General features: G+C 37.9%; 1 protein-coding gene across 1 annotated transcript in view; it reads right to left on the bottom strand.

Moving 5' to 3' along the window:
• Positions 1–25,996, bottom strand: part of ADRA1B (adrenoceptor alpha 1B) — a 39,241-nt gene extending 13,245 nt beyond the window's left edge. The window contains exon 1 of the mRNA XM_051978816.1: positions 24,217–25,996. Within this exon, the coding sequence (XP_051834776.1) occupies positions 24,217–25,165 (949 nt within the window). The 5' untranslated portion in view covers positions 25,166–25,996. The remainder of the gene's footprint in view (positions 1–24,216) is intronic.
• Between the last annotated feature and the right edge of the window lie 281 nt (positions 25,997–26,277).

Genomic DNA, 26,277 nt, shown 5'->3' with positions numbered 1-26,277 from the left:
GTATATCTTTTATTGCTCCTATATCTTGAATGCTGTGTTGACTTAACAAACATGGGATGAGGACCAACTGGAAGATGGGAGAAGGTTTCATGAAACTGGTAGTTGGAGTATGCTGCTTGTCATTATTTTCACATTATTTATCTTGTATTTTTATTTAAGTGTCCTTTATATCACAATGATGTAATATATATATATATGTGTGTGCATGTGTGCACATATGCCACCCTGTATGTCTGGCTAAGAATTTGAGGAAAAAATGAGGATTTGTTAGCAATGGAATATGGACCCAAATAGATTCTAGTTACTTGCAGGTAGTATTAAGTATTATCTCTTGATCTTGACCTTGATCTCTATCATGTCTTTCTCTCTATCTGTCTCTATCTCTGTCTCTATCTTTACAATTGCTAATTCAAGTAAAAGGAAAGAAGCTGGCATAGAAGATCTCTCTTTTTTTTTTTTTTTTTTTGGTGGTAGAAGAACTATTGTTAACTCTGGAGATTCAGGGAAGGCTGAGCAGTGATTAGAATGAATATGGAAAGCTGTGGTTTTAGATTTTTTCCTTAGGATCATGTTGTCTCTTGTTTTAGCTAGGATGGGTGCAAATCTTTTGGCCACTAACACAGCCACACTGAACACTTCAGACTCTAGATCAAAACCACACATTTGCTCGATATTCTGGAAGATAACAAAAGCCATTCAGTTTCTCTTGTGGCCAGAAGCAGCAAATAACTCAATTAGGTTCTTGAAAGCAGTTTGCCCAGTGAAAGCTAATTAAATTAGGGTATTATTAGTTGTTGTAACTTCTTTTTTAACGAATCTTTATTACATTCAACTATGCAGCTCGAAGGTAATTATATTAAATGTTGGCAATCTATTCACTAGTCTTTTATTTAATTTTTTTTATGGGATTCCCACCTATCTGAAGACTCAGATCCCTGTTCTTCCCTTTACTCCATTCCTTACTTCAGAAATCCAGTGCAGGACTAAAAGAATCCTTTTTTTTTTTTTAAAGTTTTCCTTCTTTTCTGTTTTCCTGTCTGTTAGACCTGTTGAAGACCTTAGCTTAAAAAGGTTAAGGTCTCCCATTGTATCCAGGGCCATTTCTAGTTGTCCTGATCTATACCTGTCCACTGGATCCAGATGGCTCAAGAGGGGAAAGTGAGGCAGGTAACCTTGCAAAGCCCTCCCTCACTTAAATCCAATTCACGTACATGTCATAGCATCACTTCCCTGATATCCTGGTCCTCTTCAAGATTAACAACAATAACAACAACAACAACAATAACAATGGATGGAGAATTTGAGTGTTCAAAAAGCCTCTTTGTCCCAAATATATACCTCATCTGTTTGTAACAGTACCTAAAATTCCCATCATTAATTGCACATTCGAAGGCAGGAAAATAATACATCGATGTTCCTACTAAAATGTTTGTAAGAGTGAGAGATAAACATGCTATCTTGTTAACATGTTAGTGGATAATAATTTATCTTATTTCTTAACTAGCTGTCTATCTAGGAGATAGGAAACCTGGGTTCTAATCCCAGTTTTGCCACCAATTTATAACGTTGAGAAAATCACATTCTTTATATCCTTATCAATAAAATGATGGTCAATATGATGCAGTGAAGAGTGTTGTATTTAGAATAAGAGATCCTTATTAATCCTGGTTCTCCTAATAATAACTAACAGTAATTGTTACACTGAACAGAACACTTGTCCTGGAGTTAGAAGGACTTCAGTTAAAATCTGTTATCAAACACTTACTTGCTATGTGACTCTAAGCAAGTTACTTACACTTCTACCTGTCTTAGTTTCTTCAAGTGTAAAATGGTGATAATAATAGCATCTATCTCCCAGGGTTGTTGTGAGGATCAACTGACATAATACTTGTAAAAGATTTAGTATAGAAATATACTCAAACTGCCAAGAAATTACTTTATAGAATTAGAAAAAATAATAAGATTTATCTGGAAGACTAAAAGGTCAAGAATTTCAAAGGATTTAATGGGGGCGGGGGGTGGGGGTGGGAGTGGGAATGCAAAAGAAGGTGGACTAATTGTACCAGATCTAAAACTATATTATAAAGCAGAAGTAATCAGAAATATGTGATACTGGCTAAGAAATAGAATCAATGGAATAGGTTATGTACACAAGACATAATATTTGATAAACCCAAAGATTCCAGCTGGGATAAGAACTCACTATTTGATAAAAACAATTACTGAAAAAACTGGAAAATAGTATAGCAAAATCCAGGCATTGACTAATCTAACATCTTATGCCAAAATAAGGTTGAAGTCGTTTCATGATTTAAATATAAAGTGTGATTCTATAAGCAATTTAGGAGAACAAGTCCTAGTTTACCTCTCAGATCTGTAAAGAAGGAAGGAATTTATGGCCAAAGAAGAACTAGAGAACATTATGGATGCAAAATGGACTATTTTGGTTACATTAAATTAAAAAGGTTTTGTACAAACCAGTACAGCCAAAATTAGAAGAGAAAGAGAAATCTGGGAAAAGATTTTATTTTCAGTATTCTGATAAAGGCTTCATTTCTAATATAGAGAATTGACTCAAACTTATAAGAATACAAGTTATTCCCCAATTGGTAAATGGTCAAAGAATATGAATAATTTTCAGATGATGAAATTAAAGTCATTTCTAGTCATATAAAACATATTCCGAATCACTATTGATTAGAGAAATGCACATTAAGACTCTGAGGTACCATTTCACACCTCTTAGATTGATAAGATGACAAGAAAACATAATGTTGGAGGGGATATGGGAAAACTGGAACACTAATGCATTGTTGGTGGAGTTGTGAATCCAACCATTCTGGAAAGCAATTTGGAACTATTCCCAAAGAACTATCAAATTGTGTATCTCCTTTGATCCAGTATTGTCTCTATTGGTTCTGTATCCCAAAGAGATCATAAATGAAGGTAAAAAGACTCATATGTGCAAAAATGTTTATAGCAGCTCTTTTTATAGTGACAAGGAATTGGAAACTGAGTGAATGCCCATCAGTTGGGGAGTTGGTTGAATTGGCATATGAATATAATGGAATATTATTATTCTATAAGAAATGATAAACAGGATGATTTTCAGAAAGAACTGGAAAGACTTGCATGAACTGATGCTAAGTGAAGTGGGTAGAACCAAGAGAATATTGTAAACAGCAACAAGAAGATTATGTGATGATCAATTTTGATGGACATGATTCTTTTCAGCAATGAGGTGATTCAGGCCAGTTCAAAATAGACTTGTGATGGAGAGACCCATCTGCATCTAAAGAGAGAACTATGTGGGCTAAATGTGGAGTCACCTTTTTTTTGTTGTTGTTATTTGCTTGTTTTTTTTCTTTCTCATTTTTTTCTTTTTGATCTGATTTTTCTTGCCCACCATAATGAATATGGAAATATATTTAGAAGAATTATACATGTTTAACTTATATTGTATTGCTTGCTGTCTATGGGAAGAGGTAAGAGGAGGAAGGGAGAAAAAAATTTTAACACAAGATTTTGTAAAGATGAATGTTGAAAACTAGCTTTGCATGTATTTCGAAAAATAAAAAAGCTATTAAAAAGGATTTTACATAGATCCTGGTATTTAAGAGGTGTTTTTAAATGCTTGTTTCTTGTTTCTATCTATGTAATCTTGAGTGAAAGCTCCCTTCTTAGCTCTAAATGTATAATCTCAAATATGTTATTCTTTCATTTTTATAATTTGTGTCTGTGGGCTGATATATGGATATGGTTATTTTAGACCAGTGGTTCTCAAAGTGTGATCTAGAGATTCCTGGAGATCTCTGAAACTCTTTCAGAGAGTCTTCAAATTTAAAGTTAGTTTTTATTTCTAACATGATAAACATCTATAAATATTACCCACATGGAAAAAAACTCTCTGAACAGATCCTCAATAATTTTTAATAGTATAAAGATTATGAGAACAAAAGTTTGAGAGCCACTGTTTTAGGTAAGCAGAAAAGTGACAAAGAGGCAGTTTTCATCTTGATATAAGGAAAAACCTCTTAGCCATTAGACTTGTTCATTAGTGGAATAGGCTACAGCAGGATTTTGTATTGGTCAATGTAGAATTTAACTCAAGAGTCTGGAAAAGTGTATATGGATTGTTGTAGAGGGAATTCCCACTCAGACAGGTATTGATTAAAATGACATGTGATAATCATCCCTTCCAATTCAGATTCTGTGATTTTTTTTTTAAAGATAAACAAGAAAACAAAACAAGTGGGATAAAGGAAGAAAAACATGCAGGGGACTGGATGTCCTAGATTGTTAGAATACAGTCACATCTTCCACTTGGCCTGCAATGCTAGAATGAATATGTTACTGATTTATTTTATGTCTTGAACTGAATGAATCAAAGGATCCAAGTTTGGGCTCCCTTTGCTCTCTTTCTCTTTTTCATTCTCCTTTACTGGTTTCGTACAAGATAGTTTCTTGTAACAGAGACAAGTGTCCCTTAATAGCCTAGGAATCTGATTAGATTGTATATTTTCTTAGTAATAAATACTAGAAGTGCAATACTCTTCCTGTTTATATTAAAAGAATTTTTTGTGGTTTAAATCATGCTATTTTGTTGCTGAAAGGTCAAAACAAAAGGTGAAGAAGGGTCAGCTCAGCCTCCTAGTGCTTCTACTTAACCCATTAACCTGATTTTATCAGGAGTAAAAAAAATTAACTTTTCACCTTGATTTAATTAAAGTGATAAACATATCCCCATAGGTATGCAGAAATAGCTTTGGAGAGTGTTTCCTTTCATCCTTCCCCTACCAGGAAAAAATCATCTATATTTCTCTCATGTAAATTGTATTCCCTACTAGAAAGTGAGCTCCCTGAGGGCAGGAACTGTTACTTTTTGTTTTGGGGACTCCAGTCACTTGAGAGTCATTTAATAGGTCCATGCTTGTTTAGTTGAAATGAAGAAATGAGGTTAATTTACTTTGTGGAGGTGAGAAAAGAAAGAAGGAGTTATGTGAGGATTTCCAAAGGTTGATTATGAGCTATCTTCAAGTCTTACCTGGTTTATCACCAAGTAGATCTTAGTCTTCATACTCTTCACCACTGTAGTCATAAAAAATCAGAAGCACTCCTCAGCAAGAAAAGATAGAATGTGAGGAGTATTATGTATAGCAGGGGTAACTTGTTTGACTTATCTCATCTATGTTTATTGTTTTATCTATAATATATATTATTATATTATATAATGCTTTAAGGCTTGCAAGGCATTTTATAAATATTATATCATTTTATATTCCTAACAATGCTGAGAGGTAGGTGCTATTATTACTATTATTATTTCTATGTTTGAGAAAATGGAAATAGATAGAGATTAAATGATTTGTCCAAGGTCACACAACTGTTAAGTGTTTGAGACTCAATTTGAACTCAATTTCCTGATTTCAAATCCAGTGCTCTATTGACTATCTCACCTCACTGCTACATTTACCTTTTTTTTTTTTTTTTTTTAACAAGCTAAATTTGGCTTTGAGATCTCTTTATAGATTGAGTGGACACTTTCTAATATAGTATTATATAATTATTTTCTCCCTGCTTTTGTGAGGGGTGTCCTGGGAAGTGATGGATCTGTAGTTCAGACCTGGGTTCAAATGCTATCTCTGCTCCTCACTCTTGGTCCTCTCTGGCTTCAGTTTCTTTGTCTGTAAAATGAGGCTATTGGAGTAGATAATCTCTGTATTAGGTCCCAGCTCTAACTTTGTCATCCTGCTGTGTTTATATGAATTGCTTCTCTCTACTCTCCTCTTGTGGGAACACCTCCTAATTTAGCATCATCAGAAAATAACATGAACACACAGTAAACTTCCTTTTCAGAAAGGTAATCATGTTCAAGATTATGATTAAATTTAAACCTGACCTGAGTGGGATAAATTGGCTATTGCTTGAGAGGCCTGCTCTGGCTGAATAGGGTACTTCTCAAACCAACTATTCATTCTTATAAAGTAGTGTGTGTGTGTGTGTGTGTGTGTGTGTGTGTGTGTGTGTGTGTGCGCGCGCACTATGAGATCCCTTTGGCTATGTGAGAGTCTTTGGGCATATTTTAAGAATAATATTTTTAAATGCATAAACCAAAATACATAGGATTATGACAAAAACCAATTATATTGAAATACATTCTCTCTCTTTCTATCTTTAAAAGTTCATAGAACCCCTCTTCTAGAAGAATGTTTAAAACTATTTTCGATTTTTGTCTTTGTGCATCTTTCTGAACAAATTTGAAGTTTATATGTAAAAATTGTGTGGTATGTTTTCTATGTTTAACATTTAAATATAGAATGGCTATTGTAATTCATTGGATTCTCAGTTCTCTTTAGAGGGAAGAAGCTTGCCTGGGTTTTGGAAGGAATCTTTCTTTACGAACTCATTCTTTCTACTGTATCTCTTTTATTCTCTCATAGGTAACTGTGTTCTTGGATCTGTTTCAGTCAACAGTACTGATCTCACACTCTGTGTCTTGTAATACAATACTTGGTACCACCAATATATTATTAGTATTGCTAAAATATGAAAGTTCATATACAATTTACTTTTTCTTTTTGGGTTCTCTGTATCAGTACTGTAATGTCTAGTGTGTCTCATTCTAAAGGAAGCCAGCTTTCAACTTCAAAAAGTCAACTTCAATTTAGCTCTAAGTGTGTTAGCATTTGTGTGCTTTTTTTGGTCACTTCCCTATTGAGGTAACTATAAGGAGATATCTGAACAAGGTAGGAAAACTCTCAGGACCACAACCAATAAATAGCTAATCTTAAAAAAACAAAAACAAAAATAAAAACAAAAAAAAACAAAAAACACTTGTGTGGAATCGGATCAGTTTATTCTGAACAGTGTTTAGGATTTTTGGGTCATGTTCAGGAAAGGATCTTCCTGAAGATTCAAAGTATGTTGCATTTGAGTGCTCCTACTCCCTCATTCACATTGCATTTATATCTAACTGGGATTAGGTCACAAAGGAAGTCAAAGAAAAAAAGTCAGAGGAGAGGCAGCTTGTTGTAGTAGATTGAGGGCAGGTCTTGTAGGAATATCTTTTTGACTTACTTTTTTTTTTTTTGGTGAGGCAATTGGGGTTAAGTGACTTGCCCAGGGTCACACAGCCAGCAAGTGTTAAGTGTCTGATATTGGATTTGAACTCGGGGCCTGCTGACTACAGGGCTGGTACTCTACCCACCTAGCTGCCCATCTTGACTTACTTTGTAACCTTTGTCACTGTTGACCACTATCTTATTCTTGGTGTTCTCTCCTCTCCAAGTTTTCATGGTTTTCCTCATACCTATCTGACCACTCATTCTCAGTCTTCTTTACTGGATCATATCCACTATCTGTTGGTGTCTCATGACTCCTATCTTGAGTTCTCTTTTTTATCCCTCACTTGGAAATTTCATTAAATCCAATGAATTCAATTATTTCTTTGCTGATGTTTAGTCAGCAAGATTTATTTAACTCTAACTTTTTTGCTGATCTCCAGTCTCACATCTCCAACTGCCTATTGGTCATCTTGAACAGCATGTTCCATAAACATTTTGAATTGAACATGGAAAAAACTTAATTCATTATTTTTTCCTTTGGATTACTTCCCTCTTCTTCACTTCCCTATTCCTGGTACCATCATGCTCCTAGTTACCTGGCAAATACCTTATGTGTCATCTTTGACTAATCCCTCTCTCACTACATATATTTAATCTGTTGTCAAGTGCTGTCAATGTTACCTTTGAAATGTCTTTTGTAAGACTCTCCACATTGTCACCCATCTGGGACAGTCTCTCATTGCTTCAGATCTTGACTAAGTGACAAACAGCCTGCTGGTTGGTATCCTTGTTTCAAATTCCTTCCCATTCTAGCCCATCTTCTATTCAGCTACCAAAATGATCTTCCCAAAGTGCAATGCTTCCTAGAGTGCTCTAAATTGAATGGCCATGTCATTCCTGTCAATAACCTCAAGTGGCTCCTTATCATCTCCAGTATCAAATACAGTTTGCTGTTCAAAGATCTTCATGACCTGTTCCTCAGCACATCTTTTCCAGTTTACTTACACCTTAAACCCTTCTCATGTACCCTGCAATAAAGTACCCTTTGCCTCCTTGCTGTTTCTCAGCAAGACACTGCATCTTTCAACTCTGGGTATTTTCATAGCCTGTCTCCCCATCTAGAATTCTTTCTCTTCCCATCTCCTCTTTCTGGCTTCCTTCAAGTTCCTAATAAAACTCTACCCCCTACAGGAAGCCTTAATTTCCTGTTTTTTTAATCTATAATTTATTTTGTATAGAGCTTGTTTGTACATTGTTTTTTGCATTTGTCTTCCATATCAGACTGTGAACTTTTTGAGAACAAGGATTGCTGTTTGCCTTTCTTTGTAACTCTGGCACTTAGCACAGATCTTATACACAATAAACAATAAATGTTTATTGACTGAACTTAGATTTAGATCCTATTTCTAACATGTTTATACATGTAATATGTACTATACATACATATATGTAATATAGGGCAAATACCTTCCAGTTCACCATTTCCAAACCATTATGTCTGAGCTCTAACCATCATTTTCATTTATCTTCCACTGTAACCTGAATTCTACCACTGAGACTCTGATAAGTAAGTGATTTCTTTATCTTTATCTTGCAGAAGAGAGGCCCATCTTATTTCCTTGAATTATAACTCCCCTTTATATGTTGTCTTCCCCCATTAGACTATAAGCTTCTTAACTGTAGGCAATATGTTATTTGCTTATATTTGTCTCCTTAGGACTTGGCTCAGTATCTGACACATTGCACTTAATAAATGCTCTATCTAGTCCTTGTGGAGCCAGTGATCAGCTGCACTGGTAGAAGAATTTCCTCACTGGGAATTCCCTATTTTTAAAATTATTATTTTCTTGTGAGGCAAGTGTGGTTAGGTGACTTGCCCAGGGTTACACAGCAAGGAAATATTAAGTGTCTGACACTGGATTTGAACTTGGGGCCTACTGACTTAAGGGCAGGTGCTCTATCCCCTGTGTTATTTAGCTCCCCCTGGGAATTCTCTATTCTAAAAAATATCACAAGTCTTATTTAGAATAAAGTGAATGGCTCTAGAAAAGTCTATGTCCTTTCTACATCCTTTTGTATCCCAAGGGGAATACAAAAAAAGGAGGCTGGGATAGTCCTTTCTTTAGCTTTGGTAATGGATTTAGTGGCTATAGAATTTATGGATTGATTAAATATATATGATTATTATTTTTTTTATCCTTGCTACTATCTGCTATCTTGAGTTACTGCCAAGGATCAGTATTTTAGGGTTTTCTAAAATGAAGGTCCCAATTCATCTTTTTCCCTTCATCTTACCACAGGATGGCTTTTGGAGTGTGTCTCACCCTGAGACACAATTAACAGCAATCTGTCACAGATCCCAAAAGTAAATTCAGTCTTCATGGATGTATGTAAATGTACACACCTAATGAGAGACAATCTTAAACTAGAATTGCTAGAACCATGAACAACCCAACCTCCAAATATGCACTGACCAGAGACAAAACTGGTTGAGCAAGAGACCACTAGTAGCAATCACTAAAAAGGGCAAATAGGGATCTTTGAGAAACGGCATCCCTTCCTTGTGCTGGAACATTCTGTTTCTGAACATTACACTCTGAACTTTCAATGTTAGAGTCGATGTAATTTTTACAGGGCTTCTAATAGACTTGACACACAGAGGGGGTACGTGAGCATTCAAATGGGGCACAGACATCCTACCCATTGCTAAAGCCAACATTGCTTTGTTGACAAGAGCCCCTAGCAACACAAATATGCCAGTAGAAAAACCAGATCCTATTGGTTTATTGGACGACTTTCTCTCTCTGTCATGCCCATCTTTGGTGAGGATATGGGTGGGAAGGATAAGTGTGAAAGTATTTCTCTCACCTGGAATGCCCTCCTCTTTCCAACTTTTTTTTTTTTTTAACTCTTACCCAAACTTAGAGGCTCAACTTATGCTATATCTCTTCCAACAAAGCATCTCTATTTCATCCCTCTCTGACTCTTGCTTCTCTGAATTCCTATAGCATTTCCATTTTTTTCCCCCACAATATGTCATTGGATTATACTGGTTTATGTGGTTGTTCAGTCATTTCTGACTTTATGATCCCGCTTGCCAGTTTTCTTGGCAAAGATATTGAGAAGACTGCCATTTCCTTCTCCAGCTCATTTTACAGATGAGGAAACTGAGGCAAACAGAGTTAAGTGACTTGCCCAGAGTTACAGAACTAGTTGGTGTCTGAGTCTACATTCGAATTCAGGTCTTTCTGACTTCAGGCTACTGAGACACTTAGTTGCTTGCTTATTGTTAGATGTTTGATTCCATTGCCTCTAGAATGAAATATAAACTTCTGCATTTAGCACTTAAAGTCCTGTACATTTTGGTGTGTATATATATCCTAACCCTTCGCACTCTGTTACAAGCAAAGTGAATTACTTTATGAACTTTGTACATGACTATTGTATATATACTTCCTTTCTAGCCTCCATGCATTAGTACAGGATGCTTGCCATGCCTGGAATTCTCTTTTTCCTCACCTTTATCTCACAGAATCCCTAGTTTCTTTCAAAATAGAGATTAAATTCTGTTTTTAAATTTCAAGATTCAGATTAAATTTGATACATTTAAGGTAGAAGATCTCTTATTTCCTGAGGTTTCCCATGGAAGTATCAGCAACTCCCCTTCTCTCTTTTTGGAAGAGGAGAGCATCCTCATCTATTCTCTTCCATTTTCTAGTCTCAGGAGAACAGCAAACCCTAATGTTCACTAAGCTGACTCACTCTGAACCCTTTGCCTCATGCTCTCCTACCTCTTCCAGGATCTTGCTCTAGCACACAGTTTTCCCCTTCTCATGTATTTTCAAATTCTCTCTCTTGCTACTGTCCTTCTTACATGCTTACAAACATGTTCAGGTCTTCTCAGTCCTAATACAAACAAACAAAAATTTCCTTTGATGTTTATATCATCTAACTAATATCCCATTTCTCCCCTATGCTTTACTGCCAAGACTTCTTGACAAAGGTGTTTAATGGCTGATGCCTCAGCTTCCTGACTACCACTCCACTCCTCAATTTCCTGAAATTGGATTTCTGCTCCAACTAATGTACAAAAGTGATCAAATTACTTTCCATCTTTCTTTTTCAAAAGTCACCTTCAAATCGCTAAATCCATTGGTCATTTTTTTTCATTTCTCATCTGTGCTGATTTCTATATGACTTTTGTCACTATAAATCCTCTTCTATTAAATATTATTTCCTTCCTTGACTCAAAGACATCGTACTCTTCCAGTTTTCCTTTACCTGCTCACTTTCTATTTTTCAATATTTGTCTGAAACCTTTAATATTAATATTTCCCAAAGGTTTATCCTTAACTCACTCCTCTCTTCTCCTCTCTAGGTTTTGTAATCTCATTGCAAATATCTTTGTTGCTATTTGGTGATTCTATCATGTTCAACTCTTCATGACCCCATTTGTGAATTTTCTTGGCAAAAATACTGGAGTGGTTTGCTATTTCCTTCTCTAGCTCATTTTATAGATTAGGAAACTGAGGCATACAAAGCTAAGCGACTTGCTCAGGTAACACAGCTAATGAGTCTGAGGCCAGATTTGAACTTATGAAGATGAATCTTTCTGACTCCAAGCCCAGGACTCTATCTACTGTGTCACCTAGCTACACTATATGCAATTATTACACAATTACCAAATCTGATTTGCTTGTTCTAGCTTCAGATCTATACAGTAAGTTGCCTTTAGCAGAAGAATCAGCAAATAAAAATACAATAGAGCAGAGATGATGTTACCATGTGATTTTCTAAGTGAATATGATTCCAGCAGGGAATTTTTATAGGGTTTAGAGGTTCCCATTTTTGTTTAAGTTTTGATACTACTGGTCTACAGAACACAGGATCCTAGAACTTAGAGATAGAAGGGACCTTACAAATCATCTTATCTAAGACTGGCATTTTGTAGATGAGGAAACAGACAGAGAAGTTAAATGATTTTCCCATAGTTACTGAGGTTGTGAATAGCAAGAGTTGAGATTTGAACCCAGGGGCATTGATTTCAAATTCCCTTGGATCTTCCCTTGGCTGCTTCTTCCATACCATGTCTACCTAGATGTTCTTTTGACACTTTGAGCTTGGTGTGCCCCAAACCAAACTCATTATATTTTTCTCTACACTCACTTCTTGGGACTTCATTATTTATATCTATGGAACCACTATTCCCTTGGCTTCCCATATTCAAAGCTTTAGTATTTATCTATGACTCTTTCTTTCCCTTAATTCTTAAATCCAATTAATTTCTAAGATCTTATCAATTCCCTCTCTAAAACATACTTAGTGTTCATTTACTCTATTCTCAATTCCACTTCCTCATTACAGTTCACTTGTACTATTACATTAGATCCTTTTAAAGCTAGGTTTTCACAATTTTATTCTTTCTTCCTTCTAATCCACCTTTCATACATCGTATAGATAAAATATTCTTTATTGTCTATGATTCTGATGGTTCCCTTCGAAAATCTTAGGTGGCTCCCTATTGCTGTCCAAATAAGTTCAAATTTTGCTATTTGGAATTTAAAGCTATCCAAAATCTAGTCAACCTAATCTTTCCAGCTTTACTTTATATAATTTAGCTCCATGTACTCTATGTTCCAGTCAAACTGAATTATTTGTCCTTGAAGAGGCATGTGCTCCCATATCTTTGAGCTTTGCCCACATTATTCCTTATGCGGTTTTTTCTTCTTTCCCCAACCTGTAAAATTTCTACTCAATCTTGAAAGCACAATAAAAATGACATCTCTTTCAAGAAGACTTCCCTGATTATTCCAATTGGCATTCATTCTGCAGACTTCCCTTTGTACTTCTCTAAGGCATTTTCATGTAATATTGTTATTGTAGTAACTATTTATTGGTCTACAGTTCCCCTTTTGAAAAACAGAATATTTTCCCTTCTCCAATCCTAATGTTCTCCACAATCTTTCAAGAATAATTCACTACCTATACCTACTAGTTCTTTTAGCACCTGAAAATATGATGTTCATCTGCTCCTGATGAATTGAACTCATCACTAAGATATTCTCTTACAATTTAAAAAATCTTATCTTGAATAAAAATTCTCTTTTATCCATATTTATTCAGACCTTAACAGGCCAGAGAGTAATCTCTTTGGCAGAGAGAAACAGAAGCAATATATGTAAGACCCTCTCTCTGCCTTCCTGTTGTCACCAATTAACGTCTTTCCATCCTGATAGTAGTCCTATCTCTTCTGTGATCCTCACTCTTGGTGTTGGTATCTTATCCTTCTACTGGACTGAAAGGCCCATGATGCATGGACCATGTTTTATCTCTATTTTTTGTCTCCTCAGTCCCTAGCACCATGCTCTGTAATCTGTGGGAAAATGAGCTGAGGAATTTCTTTCCTGGACCTAATTCTTACAAACAGGAGAAACTGATTGCTGGGTAGAAATGATGAGAATCAAGTGAGGACTTGACTGCTATCTTCTAAAGCTCGTGATAGAGAAGAAAAGAAAATTAGTGTTAGTCTGACATATACCATTAATTATAGGAAAGCAGATATTAAAGAAGAATAGATACTGTCTTATATATCACAATTCCACAAGGAGATGTCAGCCCAGGAAGGAGAGAAAGTTCTCAGAAATGAAATTCTATAGATAGGTACAAGGAGAAACAATTTCAATGTATGGTAAAAAGAGGAGTTGTCTAAAGAGACTGATATAGATGCATAGGTACTTGCATACCAACAGATTTAGATTAAAAAAATGCATGAAAGATGGAAGCAAAAACAGTCATAGATATTGGATAAAAAATGGTGTTGTGTCTGAGTAAGGCTAGTGTCAGGAGCTCTAAATCTCAGAGTGGATTGAAGCTAGTTGGAAAAGCTAATAGCAACAAAAAAGCTTTAAAAAAAAGTTATGTTTTGGGAAAAGATGGGGTTTACAGAAGGGACAGGACCCTATTCAGGGTGGATCAGCTAATTGAGGACAAAGGGAATGCAGAAAGCCTTTCATATTTTGCTTTTGTTTTTCTCTGCCAAAGAGAATGAACTCTGACCTGGAAAAGAACAGAATAAATATGGCTAACCGAGAATTAATATCCAAGATAAGAAAATTGTAAGAAAATATCTTAATGATGAGTTCAAGTCATCAGGATCAGATGAACTACATTCTTAGGTACTGAAAGAACTGGAAAGTATAGGTGATGAGTTACTATCAATGAACTCTTATAGACTGTGGAGAATAGTAGAATTGGAGAAAGGCAAATGCCTTACTTTTCAGAAAGGGGAATAGAACAAAATCTGTAAATTATAGATCAAGGAAACTGTAAACTCCTTGAGGACAGGGATATTTTCATCTTTGCCATTATTCTTAGTACTCAACAGTATCTTAAACACAGCAGGAACTTCATTATATTTGTTAAATTGAATTAAATTGATTTCAATTTCTGGAAAAATTTTTAGGGCCTTTTCTTAAATCAGCAAGTCAGTGAATGAACATTTATTAAGCTACTACTGTGTGCAAAGCCTATATCAAATGATGGGAATGTGCTAAGCTAAAAGAAGTGGCTAGTGAATAACTCGAAAAAGATAGTATTAGTGATAGTATTAGAAAGTCAGTATGATTTTAGCAATAAGATATAACTACAGATCATTTTCGTCCCTCTTCCTCTTTTTTTTGGATAGAATTATTAAATTGGTAGATTAAAGAGGAATATGGCATAATTTATCTAGATTTTAGCAAAACATTCAGTAGAGTTATTTCTGTAGTCCTGTAAAAAAAGAAGGAGCTATATGGGGTGGGGGAAAAGAAGGAAGACACATTTATTAAGTGCCTACTATGTGCCAGTGACTGTGCTAAGGGCTAGCTGGTTTCCAGCATAAAACAATTAGATAGGTTTGTAAAAGATTGAATCGATGGACCCAAAAAGTATTGATATGAACTTGAAAGGTCTATAGTGGAGTACCCCAGGTACACACACACACACACACACACACACACACACACACACACACACACACTGTGCTGTTCAGTTTTTTTAAACCAACACATAGATAAAGGCATAAGTGGCATGTTCATCAAATTTACAGATAACACAGAGTTGGGAAGAATTGCCAAACATATTGATTGACAAGAGTTATGGCTCAAAGAGATCTAAATAAATTAGAATATTGTATTGATCTGAATAAGGTAAAATTTGATGGAGATAAAGATAAAGAATTAGATTCAGGTTAAAAAAAATGGACTTTACAAATACAAGAAAGAGGAGACATGGAGAAAAAACAATTTGTCTCACCATAATCTGAGTTTTAGAGGGTAGCAAGTGATATGACAGTCAAGAGAAATAATGAGATTTTAGGCTACATTACTAGAGACACAGCTTCTAGGAATAAGAAGCTGATAATCCTGTTGTCCTTTGACCTAGTCAAAACACATTGGAGTTTTGTATTCACTTTGAGGTGCCTCCATTCAGGAAGGGAACTCATGAGCTATAGATTGTTCAGAGGAGGATATTCAGGATGGTGAAGACCCTGAAGATTATGTCATGTAAGGCTTTATTGAAAGAACTGGGGATGTTTAGGAGAAGAGAAACACAGAAAGGTTAGGGAAGGGTTTGCATGAGAGCAGTCTTTCAAATATTGAAGGGCTGCCACCTGGAAGAGGAATTCAATTCATTCTGAATAGGGCTTGGCAGTTTCTCAGAAGCTGCCTGCCAAGGTCCTTCTTGATTCTTGTTTATCTTGTATACCCCGGGTAGGGGTATATTGGTAACTGAACTCTGGCTTTTATCATTGTGAGAGTGGGGAGGGTATGATGGCTGGCTTTGTCATCTACCTTATGACCCTGGGCAAGTTTCATAATAATTGGTGTCAGTTTCTGCATCTATAAAAAGAGAGAGTAAGATGACTTTTAATGCCCCTTCTAGCTCTGGATCACAGATCCAAGTGACAATATATGATGATGGTGAGTATAATAATAATAGCTTTGATTTATGTGTTTATCTATTCATTTATCTGCCAATTAATTTATTAATTTGTGGCAAAGAGGACCCTGCATTTACCGTGGAGGAAGAAGGCATGTATTATTGACAGAGGCCTGTGGGGGTGAGGGTGGTTAGGTTTAGCCATATATTTCAGCTCATCCTTCTTAAAGGATAGCAATTATTTATATGGTGCTTTAAGGTTTTCAAAAGTGCTTTACATATATTATCTTATTTAATCCTTATAAAGACCCTGTGAGATAGGTGCTTTTATTCTCGCTTTCATTTATTTCTGCAGAAGGAGAAGCTGATGCTAAGAGATTAAATGACTTGCTCAGGTTACACAGCTAAGTAAATACCTGAGATAGGATTTGAACTCAAGTAACAATACTCTATCTACCTAACCTGCTTAGGTGCATAAGATGGGGGTATTTCCATGACAATCTTCAAGAAGATAAGCAATGGGAGGAGGAAGGAGCATGCAAAAAAGCCATTAAGTCTTGAAAATTGACCTCAATACTATCTTTGGAAGGTATGCTTTGGGTTTTTCTCCTCTATCATAATGTTCTCCTCTAGTTTTATGCTTGGTATTGTGTCAGAGATGTAATAATGGTCTAATGAGGTCTTTCTGGCATTTTCAATAACTTTTCCCATTGGACTAAATCAAAACTAGCCCATATTACACTAAATTTTTTGCTGTGGTAAGTGGAATTAAAATGAGTTTCTGATACCACTCCCCTCCTGCCTCTTTGAGTAATATTTATCATGTCTCCCTTTAGCACATGTGAATCTTTGATAAAATGAGATTTCCCTTATGGTGGGTGGAGATTAGCTGTGATATTACTGCATGTGTAAACTACTGGAATATCATAAAATTGAAAGATATGATTCTTGGAAAAGATGACTCTGCTAGGGTGATGTAGTGAATCAACAAGGAAGGGGCCATGGCAGGATTGTTTTGGAGTAGCTCAGAGATGCTGAACTAAGAGGATATAGTGCCAGTCTTCTCAGACTTAGGAGCTTTATGCGAGGGAGATCTTTTATATCTTGCAGGATACCCAGCCCCACACCTCCATAGTAAATGAGACCAAGACACTGGATCCAAGAAGTTAGGTCATGGAAAGAATAGCAGGAAGTAGCAGTGGTTTGAGGATGCAGGAGTTATCTTACCAGTAGGCTGAATTTGCTTGCCCTGATCTCTGTACTTTGTGTAAACATACCTCCTCATTTGTCTGTGCCTACCCCAATCCTCTCTATTCTGATGGTAGATCAAGTGGGACTAAACCTGAAAATAATGACTCAATACATTGAGAGAAGAATGAAGTAGGCAGTGCCAGTGTAAAATGTTCATTGAACTTAGTGGGTGGGTTTTTCTTCTTTGCAAATGGATATGATGAGGTATAGTTGATATAGGAATTAGAAAGTCAGGGAAGAGAATCATGGAATGGTCTTGCTCTTGGGCTTAGAAATGGCATGACCATTTAGAGCCATGGGGATCGTCTCTGAGAAAGATAGCATGGTATAATGGAAAGAACTCTGGATTTGGGGTTAGAAAATCTGGATTTGAATCTTGGTTCTGACTCTTAGTACCTATGGAATTTTGAGGAAGTCAGTTTCCTTATTTCTAAAATGAGGTGGGTGTATTTGATGACTTCTGAGGTCCTTTTCTTCTCTGTCTTTATGATTCCAGGAACACTTTGAACAGTGGATTCTAAGTTCAGCAGTTGACATGTTTATAGTCTCAGAAAGGTATTTCCTTACAAAATCCTTCAGGGATAATATTCCTTCCTCCTCCCCTGGCTTGACCAAGTGACTATTCCATTAAATACTAGTTAGGAAGATTTTTAACGCTCAGCAGCAGTGTTTGCCATGCCTTTTAAAGACATCGGTTCTTGCTTAAAGAGTGTTTTTTCCTTCTCACAAATCTTTGTTTTCAGGCATTCCTTAATTCCTCATGCAGATTGGCATGTGGGATCTTTGGCTGGGAAGGATTTCAGTTGCATTCAGGAATTAAGTATCTGCAATCTGCTCAGAGGCTCTTAGGGCAGTGTAACAAATTAAGGATTTCTTTTCCTGCTTCTTTATTGGATACTCTCATCCAAGGCTCTCAACATTTTCTTGGTGACATATTCTACCTATTCAACTTGTGTAATGTGTACAAACCATTCCTAGTGTCTTGACCTAAGTGCAAAATCAAAAGTATCCATAGAACTGTCAACAAAGATAATCATTGCCTTGAAGAAGAATGGGATCTATTCATCTAGGTGTGAGTTTGTAGCATGTTTATGTGTGTAGTTGGTAATAAGTACAGAGAACTGGTTTGAGAAATCCTAAAACTGAACCAAAGGGCAGATGAGAACCCCATAGATGGATTCTCATGCCAGCAGCCCTGCTTCCAGCTGGAACCATCACCTGCAGGAACAACTCTTGTGGAAATGTGCCCTGGCAATTGCCTCTGTGGGTACTACAGCTCTGTCTTTCTCCACAACTACATTTATTGAAATTTCAGAAAAGAATGCTTAGACCACCAAAGTCCTTGACATTGTCAAATGATCCAACATTAGAAATGGGCATGATTTTATCTATAGAAACAATACTAATGAAACTGAATTACCGTGCTTTGTTTCTACCCCCTAAGAATGGGATCTTTCCATATGATTTGCCAATGAAACCTATCAATACATATGTTGTCTCCCTTTATTAGTATGTGAGCCCTTTGAGGTCAGGGATTGTTTCTGTTGTCTATTTGTCTCTCACATTTTCCTCCACCCATTTATTATATCTATCTATGTATGTGTACACACACACACACACACACATATACACACGCACACACACACACACTCTTAATAAATGCTTATTCATTCCTTCCTTCATTGTATACCAGATCTTTTCAGTCCTTTTCCCTTTAATAGGAAGACCAGGGCTCTGAAAAAGGAATAGAGTGTATTTTGTAATAGGAACATTCAGGACTGACCAGCATCTTTTGTTATTATAGAAATGGTTGAGTCAAAGGACAAAGAGGCAAAAATCTCATGGGTGGGGATGAAATCTCCTTCCTCCATGAGTAAGTCCTAGATTGCTGCCCATCAAGCTTACCCCATTGCCCAGCCTCCATTTGAGCCACTCCTACCCTATAAATCAGCCCTCTGTGTGTTAAAAACCACAGGCAGGAGGACTAGCTGAGGGTCTTGTCAGCACAGGGATTTTTCCTTTCCATGTCACATATCCTAGAGATGGAAATTTATAAACCCAGTATTTGAATAAGAGAGTTAGAAAAAAAGTCAATGGTACGGGATCCCTATTTGGTCCCAAAGCTATAGGGAACACAATTATTTCTTTGAAATTGACCTTCATTTATTCAAGAGAGGAAAGCAGTTAGTTGTTTAATGGCTTCCTGGTGCCTTTCAGCATTTTAAAAGAAGGAAGAATGATTTGGAGTGAGGCAAGATTCCAGTGTTTTCTAAACAATTCAGTAAGCCCAGCTACCAGTTGGCTGCTTGGTTACTTCCTAATGCTTCCTACTGCAGTGTGCATCACTTAATAGCACAACCATTTCTCCAGGCATTGACCAAGCATTCACAGTATTGGGGAGGACCAGGGCCTTAATTATAATGCTGAGCAGCTGATGATTCTCTCAGACATCTCGCCAACAAACCATCGAGTATAAATTCCCCTATATTATATTTGGATTATTTCCTGTCTCTCCTTCTCTTTCTGGGCCTATGTTCCAGGGCCTGAATAAAGAGATCCTTGTTTCTTTGCGTCTTTTTCTTATTTTGGAGTCCATTCCCCTCCCTGGTTTGACTTTGTTTGGGGCCACATTGGAGAGTATTGAGGAGAAAGGAAGTGGGGGGGCTGTGTATGTAACAGGTGGAGCACAGTAGGAGCAGAGAAATGGAGCCCTGTCTGCAGGCTGGCTCTTTCTCCTTAAAATAAAAACAAGGGAGAGAGAGAAAACAATCAGGGTCCTAAGCAGAACCCTACTGTGGGGTATGTTGTTTTCCTTTTTTCCCTGGGGAATCTTTCTCCTCTTTCTCACAGAAATAACAAACACAAATATGGAAATCTTGTTGTGGCCAGGCACCTGTGAGTCTGTCTTGAATTTGGAAGTAACTTCCACCTGCTTGTCCTGAAAACCACCATTTTGCCAGTTACCTTCCCTTCTTCCTTTTCCTTTCCTAATGAGAACAGATGCTGAAAAGCCTGTATGGACTGAGAGGGGCTGGCTGGGTGAAGACTGGAGAATACCTGAATTTAAGACTTGGTAGCTACATGATCCTGGACAAGTCATTCAATTTCTTAATGTGCCCACCAAGCATTTAAGACTATAGGTTTCAGAGAAAATATCAATCTGCACTAGTGCAGAAAGTTTCCTCACTGGGAGCTCCCCACAATGAAATCACAGGTCTCATTAAAAAAGAAATCTCAAGCAGTTTATGATTTATATTCCCCATTCAGGCTTCTATGAGCTATTCTAAGTCCAGCTGTTCCTCTTTGCTTGACTGTCATTGGACCCAGCTGAAGTTTAAATCCAGTATTTGCTTTTCCTGGAAAAAAGTGATTATATCCCTTCACTGCAATGATCCTGTCCCATTCCAACTCATCTCCTAAGTGTGCATTCCCCTCCCCTGCTCCCTCTCTGCTAGTTACTCCTGGTAAGAACTAACATTTCTAAGAAAAAAGAATATGGCCATATCCTCTCAGGAGGATACTATCTATACCACACATACCAATACATTACACACCAACACAATACCAATAATATCTCACTTTTATGGTATTTGAAGTCTTATATTTTCCTTACAATAGTTCTATGAAATAAATGTAGCAAGTATATTATTTCCATTTTACAGATGAGGAAACTGAGACTCAGAATGGATCCTTGGCACAAGGTCACACAATTTATGACTCATAGGTTTCAGAACCAGAAGGGATGGAAATAAGTAGCAGAATTAACAAAGTGGAAGAGCCAGATCTTCTGACCCCTGAGCTCTTTTCACAAGGCCATACTATCAGGAAGTCCTCATACAACCACAATGTGGGTGATCAGGAAGCTTCCAGTGACTGGAAAAGAGATAAGAATGAGATAGAATTACCTCAGGGCATTAATTACATTTCACTTTCCATTGTCCATATTTTGCATATACAAAGGGCCTAAGATATTAGGGCAATAATCCTTTTGGAAAGCCTTTAAGAAAAAGAGGAAGAGAGGGAGTTTTTGATGGGGTTAGGGTAAGAAGACCTTGGGAAGGAAAGGATAATGAATGGAAGAATGGAATTTGATATGTATGTGTGTGTGTGTAGACTGTGTAATATCAGAGATCACCTTTACAACTTTTATATTTTATTTACTTAGAATGAAAGGATCTCAGGAATCCCATTCCCAATTGATTATAAGTGAGAAAACTGAGACCCATAGGGGCTAAGTGAAATCACCTGTTTAATGGGGGCAGTTTCAAGACTAGAATTTCTTCTGTCTCAAGACTCCCAGGTCAGTGCTCTTTTCATTCTGTCCTTTGGGTCAGCAATATTTACTGGCAGGCTTCTTCATTCTACCAATTTCAAGATCCCTAGATTTCAAAAGGCCAGTTTCCTTTACTGACACTCCTTCTCTAACTCTGTAGCAGGGCCTTCTGGAACCTTGATAATGCTCAAGGTATTTACCATTTCATAAAGGAAATAACAAAGCAAAAAAAGGAGAAAAGCCAAGAGCTGCAACAAGAGAGCATGAAATATGAAAAGGTGGAGAGAAAGTGGGAGGAGGATGGTGAGTGGCAAGGTAGGGGGCTAGAGAGGGATGGGAAGGGGAGAGACAGGGACATCAAGAAGGGAATCTGGTTTGGGTTATAGAAATTCTTATATTCATGTTAGTATTTCTGAAATTCTGCATTAAACCCAGTAAGAGCTCTCTCTACCATTTATAGGCTTAGGATCATAGAATTTGATGATGAAAAGGACCTTAGAGATCAATCTACTTTAGCTTCTTTTATTTTACAGTTGAACTCACTGAGATCAAGTTTTATATGAAATGCTACATGTAACAAAGGTGTAATTCGAATCCTGATCTTTTGATTCCAAATCTAGAATTCTTTCTCTATACCATGTTGCACAGTCAAATCTCAAATATCCAGAATGCTTGGAAAATGGAGTTCTGGGTAATGATATTTTCTAGTTAACTTGATAGTAACAACAAATGCATTTGGATTAAACTAATTGTTAAAAATCTCTTTTAAAAACATTAATCAATTGTCCTTTGTTAGTAAATAACACCAGGTAGTGAGTATCATCACCTTTTTTGTTGAAGAGATCAGATGATCTCAGGTTCATCATTCTCTAATTGAATTCTCATTTAAAAGTACTATAAATAGGAATCTAGAATGGTTCTAGGACATAGAACATGGAAAGGAACTTGGAGATTATCTAGTCTAGAAAGCAGTAAGCTTTTTTGTGTCATGGACCCCTTGGCAGTTGGATGAAACAGAATAACTTTTATAAATGCATAAAATAAAATACAAAAGAAACTAGTTCCATTGAAATACAGTTATCAAAACATAAAAAACCCTCAAATTCACAAATCCCAGGTTAAGAACTCCAATACAATTCAACTCTTTAATTTTATAGATAAACTTGCCAGAAAAAAGTAAATTGCTTCAAATCACATAGTCTGTGGCATAAATAATTTGCTTATAATGCTGTGGGAATACCCTGAACATACACATACATATATACAAATACACACATGTATATGTATACATACGTACATGATAGATAGCAACTTGCTTTCTTGCCAGTTTATTTTTCTTAAATGCAAGATGCAGTACCATATTCTCATCTACCAAATATAGTTGAATTCTGGTTAATTGTGGCTGTATTCTAATTTAATGTTTTCTATGGTCCATGACATACATGCACAGCCTCTACTTCTTATAGGAATAGCAAAATCCAGTGAAATGTATATTTGCTTCCTGTCATGGTATGTGGCTTCCTCTAGGGTTATGAGACAGGATACTCAGAGTATGCACAATGGTTTCAGATGCCATGTGGACTGGATGTCACAACTCTATTGAAGTAGGATTATTTCTTCACTGGGGCTTAGACTTCCAGAGAACACATACCTTCCAAGAAACATAAAATATCTTTGGACCTATTCGATTTATGAGAATGACAGACAAAAGGAAACCTAGATATTAATTTAGGCAAGTAAACATCTCACCTCTATATAGGCCCATTGATTTTATTACTGAAAACAAGGGAAAAGTTCAAGCTTTTTATGGGGTATTCTATAGAAAATTTCTGAGTGAAAATGGAGAATGTGTAAACTTCCTTTCCTTTTATATTTCAGTCATTAGATAACTGAAAGACTTTTAGATGAAGGCAGCAGGGAGCACTTGTAAAATGCCTTATAAACTGATAACAAAGTGTCTCCATCCCCACCCCAGCAATGCAGAAGGGCCAAACCAGCAATGTGGGGAGAAAGCATTCACTGAAAAGCTTTATTTGGAACCCAGCTCTGAGCAGAAGCCTTTGAATGAAAGCTGCATTTTTTTTCTCCTCTGCAAGAGCTGCCTCTCCACTCTTCCCCAACTGTCTTTTCTGCAGTCACCAACAAACTATTTTGTATGCAGCATTAGTGACGCTGTCGTAGCCAACACATCGTTACTACCAAAATGATGCCTGTGTAATGTTTGAGCTGACTGTCCTTTTTAATTATTAAACAGAGAATACCAAGTGAATCATTCACTGTACTTGATTTTTCTGTGTCTATTTCAAGTGGCAAGGAACTAATATGTTTAACTGGTTCGTCGCAACTGGTTCCTCGCAAACTACCTAACTTGCAAAGCCCTTGCACAGGAAACCAAACCAGACCAGAAAAGGATCATATTGCATTGAGTAGCTTTTAACATCATCACGATTGCCTTTTCTACCACCTTCACCACCATCAGATCATAGTAGTAAAGATTTATAATTCCAAGAGACTCAGGGATTATTATATAGCCCAAACCCTTAATTTTATAGATTAGGAAACTGAGACCCACTGGAGTTAAGTCGTTTGTTCAAGGTCACAGAAGTATCAGAGCTGGGATTTGAACCCAGGCCCTCTGCCTCTAAATCCACTGTTTCATTAGCTACTTCAAAATTTCCCCACTTCCTGTTCCGGCCCCCAACTTACCAAGCGGTAGAATAATGAAGAATGGAAGCCAGCATAAAATAAACATGCCGACCACAATGCCTAAGGTCTTGGCCGCCTTTTTTTCCCTGGAGAACTTAAAAAGTTTGACAGCTATTGAGTTCCTAGGATTGTGGCCCTTGGCCCTGGTGCTACTGAGGGCATCCTCATGAAAGTTCTTGGAGTGGATCCGCAGGGTCAGCTCCTTGGAGTTGGACATCTCCTTCATGACTCCCGCCTCCAGGTTCTTGGTGGTCCTTTTGGCCACGATATAGACTCGGCAATACATCACGAGAATAACAGCGAGCGGGATATAAAAGGAACCCAAGGAGGAGAAGAGGGCGTAAAATGGCTCTTCGGTAACCCCACACTCCTTCTCGTCCTTAGGCGCAGGCTCCTTCCACCCAAGGAGAGGACCAATGGAGATCACCATGGACAACACCCACACGCTGAGTAGGGCCAGGATGGCCTTTTTCCTGGTGACCAGTGTTGGATACTGGAGAGAGTAGCGGACCCCGATATATCGATCGATCGAGATGGCACAGAGACTCAAGATGGACGCTGTGCAGCACAGCACATCCACTGCAGCCCAGATGTCACAAAATATCCTCCCCAACACCCAGTAGCCGAGTACTTCAAGGGCAGCAGAGAAAGGCAGGACGGTAAAACTCAGCAGCAAGTCCGCAATGGCGAGGTTGACTATGAAGTAGTTGGTGGGTGTTCGTAGGTGACGGTTGCACGCCACAGAGAGAATCACTAGGATATTGCCCACGATGGCAAAAAGGATGAAGGCGCCCAACACGATGCCCACGGAAATGGCCCTCCTGATATCCAGCTCAGGGGGAGTGGAATTGCTGGACGTCTGATTGGGGCCAGTGAGGTTTCCACCACTCGGTTCTTCCCAATAGGCAGGTGCCGATATATTGTGGCTCACGTCCAGAAGGGGATTCATTTTAAAGACCACCCTCCATAGCCGGGAGGGTAATTAAGCTTCAAGGACAGCGCACGAAGTACCTCAGTTCTCTTGAAACTTTCCCTCCACCTCAGCCGTCACTACTGGGCAGGAGCCACTCGCCTCCCGAACAGGCATTTCCCAGAGCAGACGGGCAGCAAGTGAGTCCCTCCTTGCCTGTTCAGAATCTTCGGAAGCCTGTCAAAAAGAGAGAGGGAAGAGGTAGCTTCAAGTTTAATTGTCCACGTCAGGCAAGCCAGGAGCAGTAACTGGGGAGGGGGCAGTGAAAGGGACTGGAGCTGGCGCAGGGGAGGGGCGCTCGGTGATTTCTCCCCCCTGCCCTCTGCGGGTCTGCAGGGAGCGGCGGTGGTGGCGGCGGCGCCTGGCTCGGTGGAGCTGCGAGGAGGGTCTGCAGGCAGCCTTCAATGAGCTGCTGGGCTGGCTCTGCATGGCAGTGACATCAAGGAGGGGAGAGCCGTCCTGTCCTGACACCGCGAGGCACTAGGGGGCAATGCAGTTTCAGCTAAGGCGCTCCCCAGCCCTGACAGCTGAAACCACAGCCACGCACACCAGCGGGGCTTAATTAAAACATTTGTCACTGGGGAAAGCGGCCTGGAAGCCACTCTACCCTACTCCCACTCCTCCCCCACCCTGCCCAGGGGACGAGGGGAATTTAGGGAGAGAGCCTCCCTCAGCGGACACTTCTTCCACTTTAGGGGAGTCTAATCCCCAAGGGGACCCAAAGCCCAGGTGAGGGAGCCCCCTCGTAGGGGAGGGAGAAAGGGCAGCAGGTTGAAGCTTTGAGCAGCACTTAGATGGCGACAGTAGAAGTTTAGACCATTTGGGTGCGGGTAAGTAAAACTTTTCATACTATCTAAAATAAGGAAAAAAATCCACAGTTAGACAAGTAGAAAGACATGAGTACTCAGAACTATAGTCCCTCCAGTCTCATCCCCTTGTCTAGCATCGAGCCCTCCCTAGACTCATCACATGTTTATATATCTATATCTATAGATGTATATATTTTAACCTTGGTAAGGGCCAAAGTTGATAATAACACAAAACTTCTCCCTAAAACAAAGACCTTGCTTTTAAAAAAAAATCAATGTTCT

The sequence above is a fragment of the Antechinus flavipes genome, chromosome 2 (assembly GCF_016432865.1).
Source record: "Antechinus flavipes isolate AdamAnt ecotype Samford, QLD, Australia chromosome 2, AdamAnt_v2, whole genome shotgun sequence".
NCBI lineage: Eukaryota > Metazoa > Chordata > Mammalia > Dasyuromorphia > Dasyuridae > Antechinus > Antechinus flavipes.
This window is presented reverse-complemented; position numbering and strand designations above follow the sequence as displayed.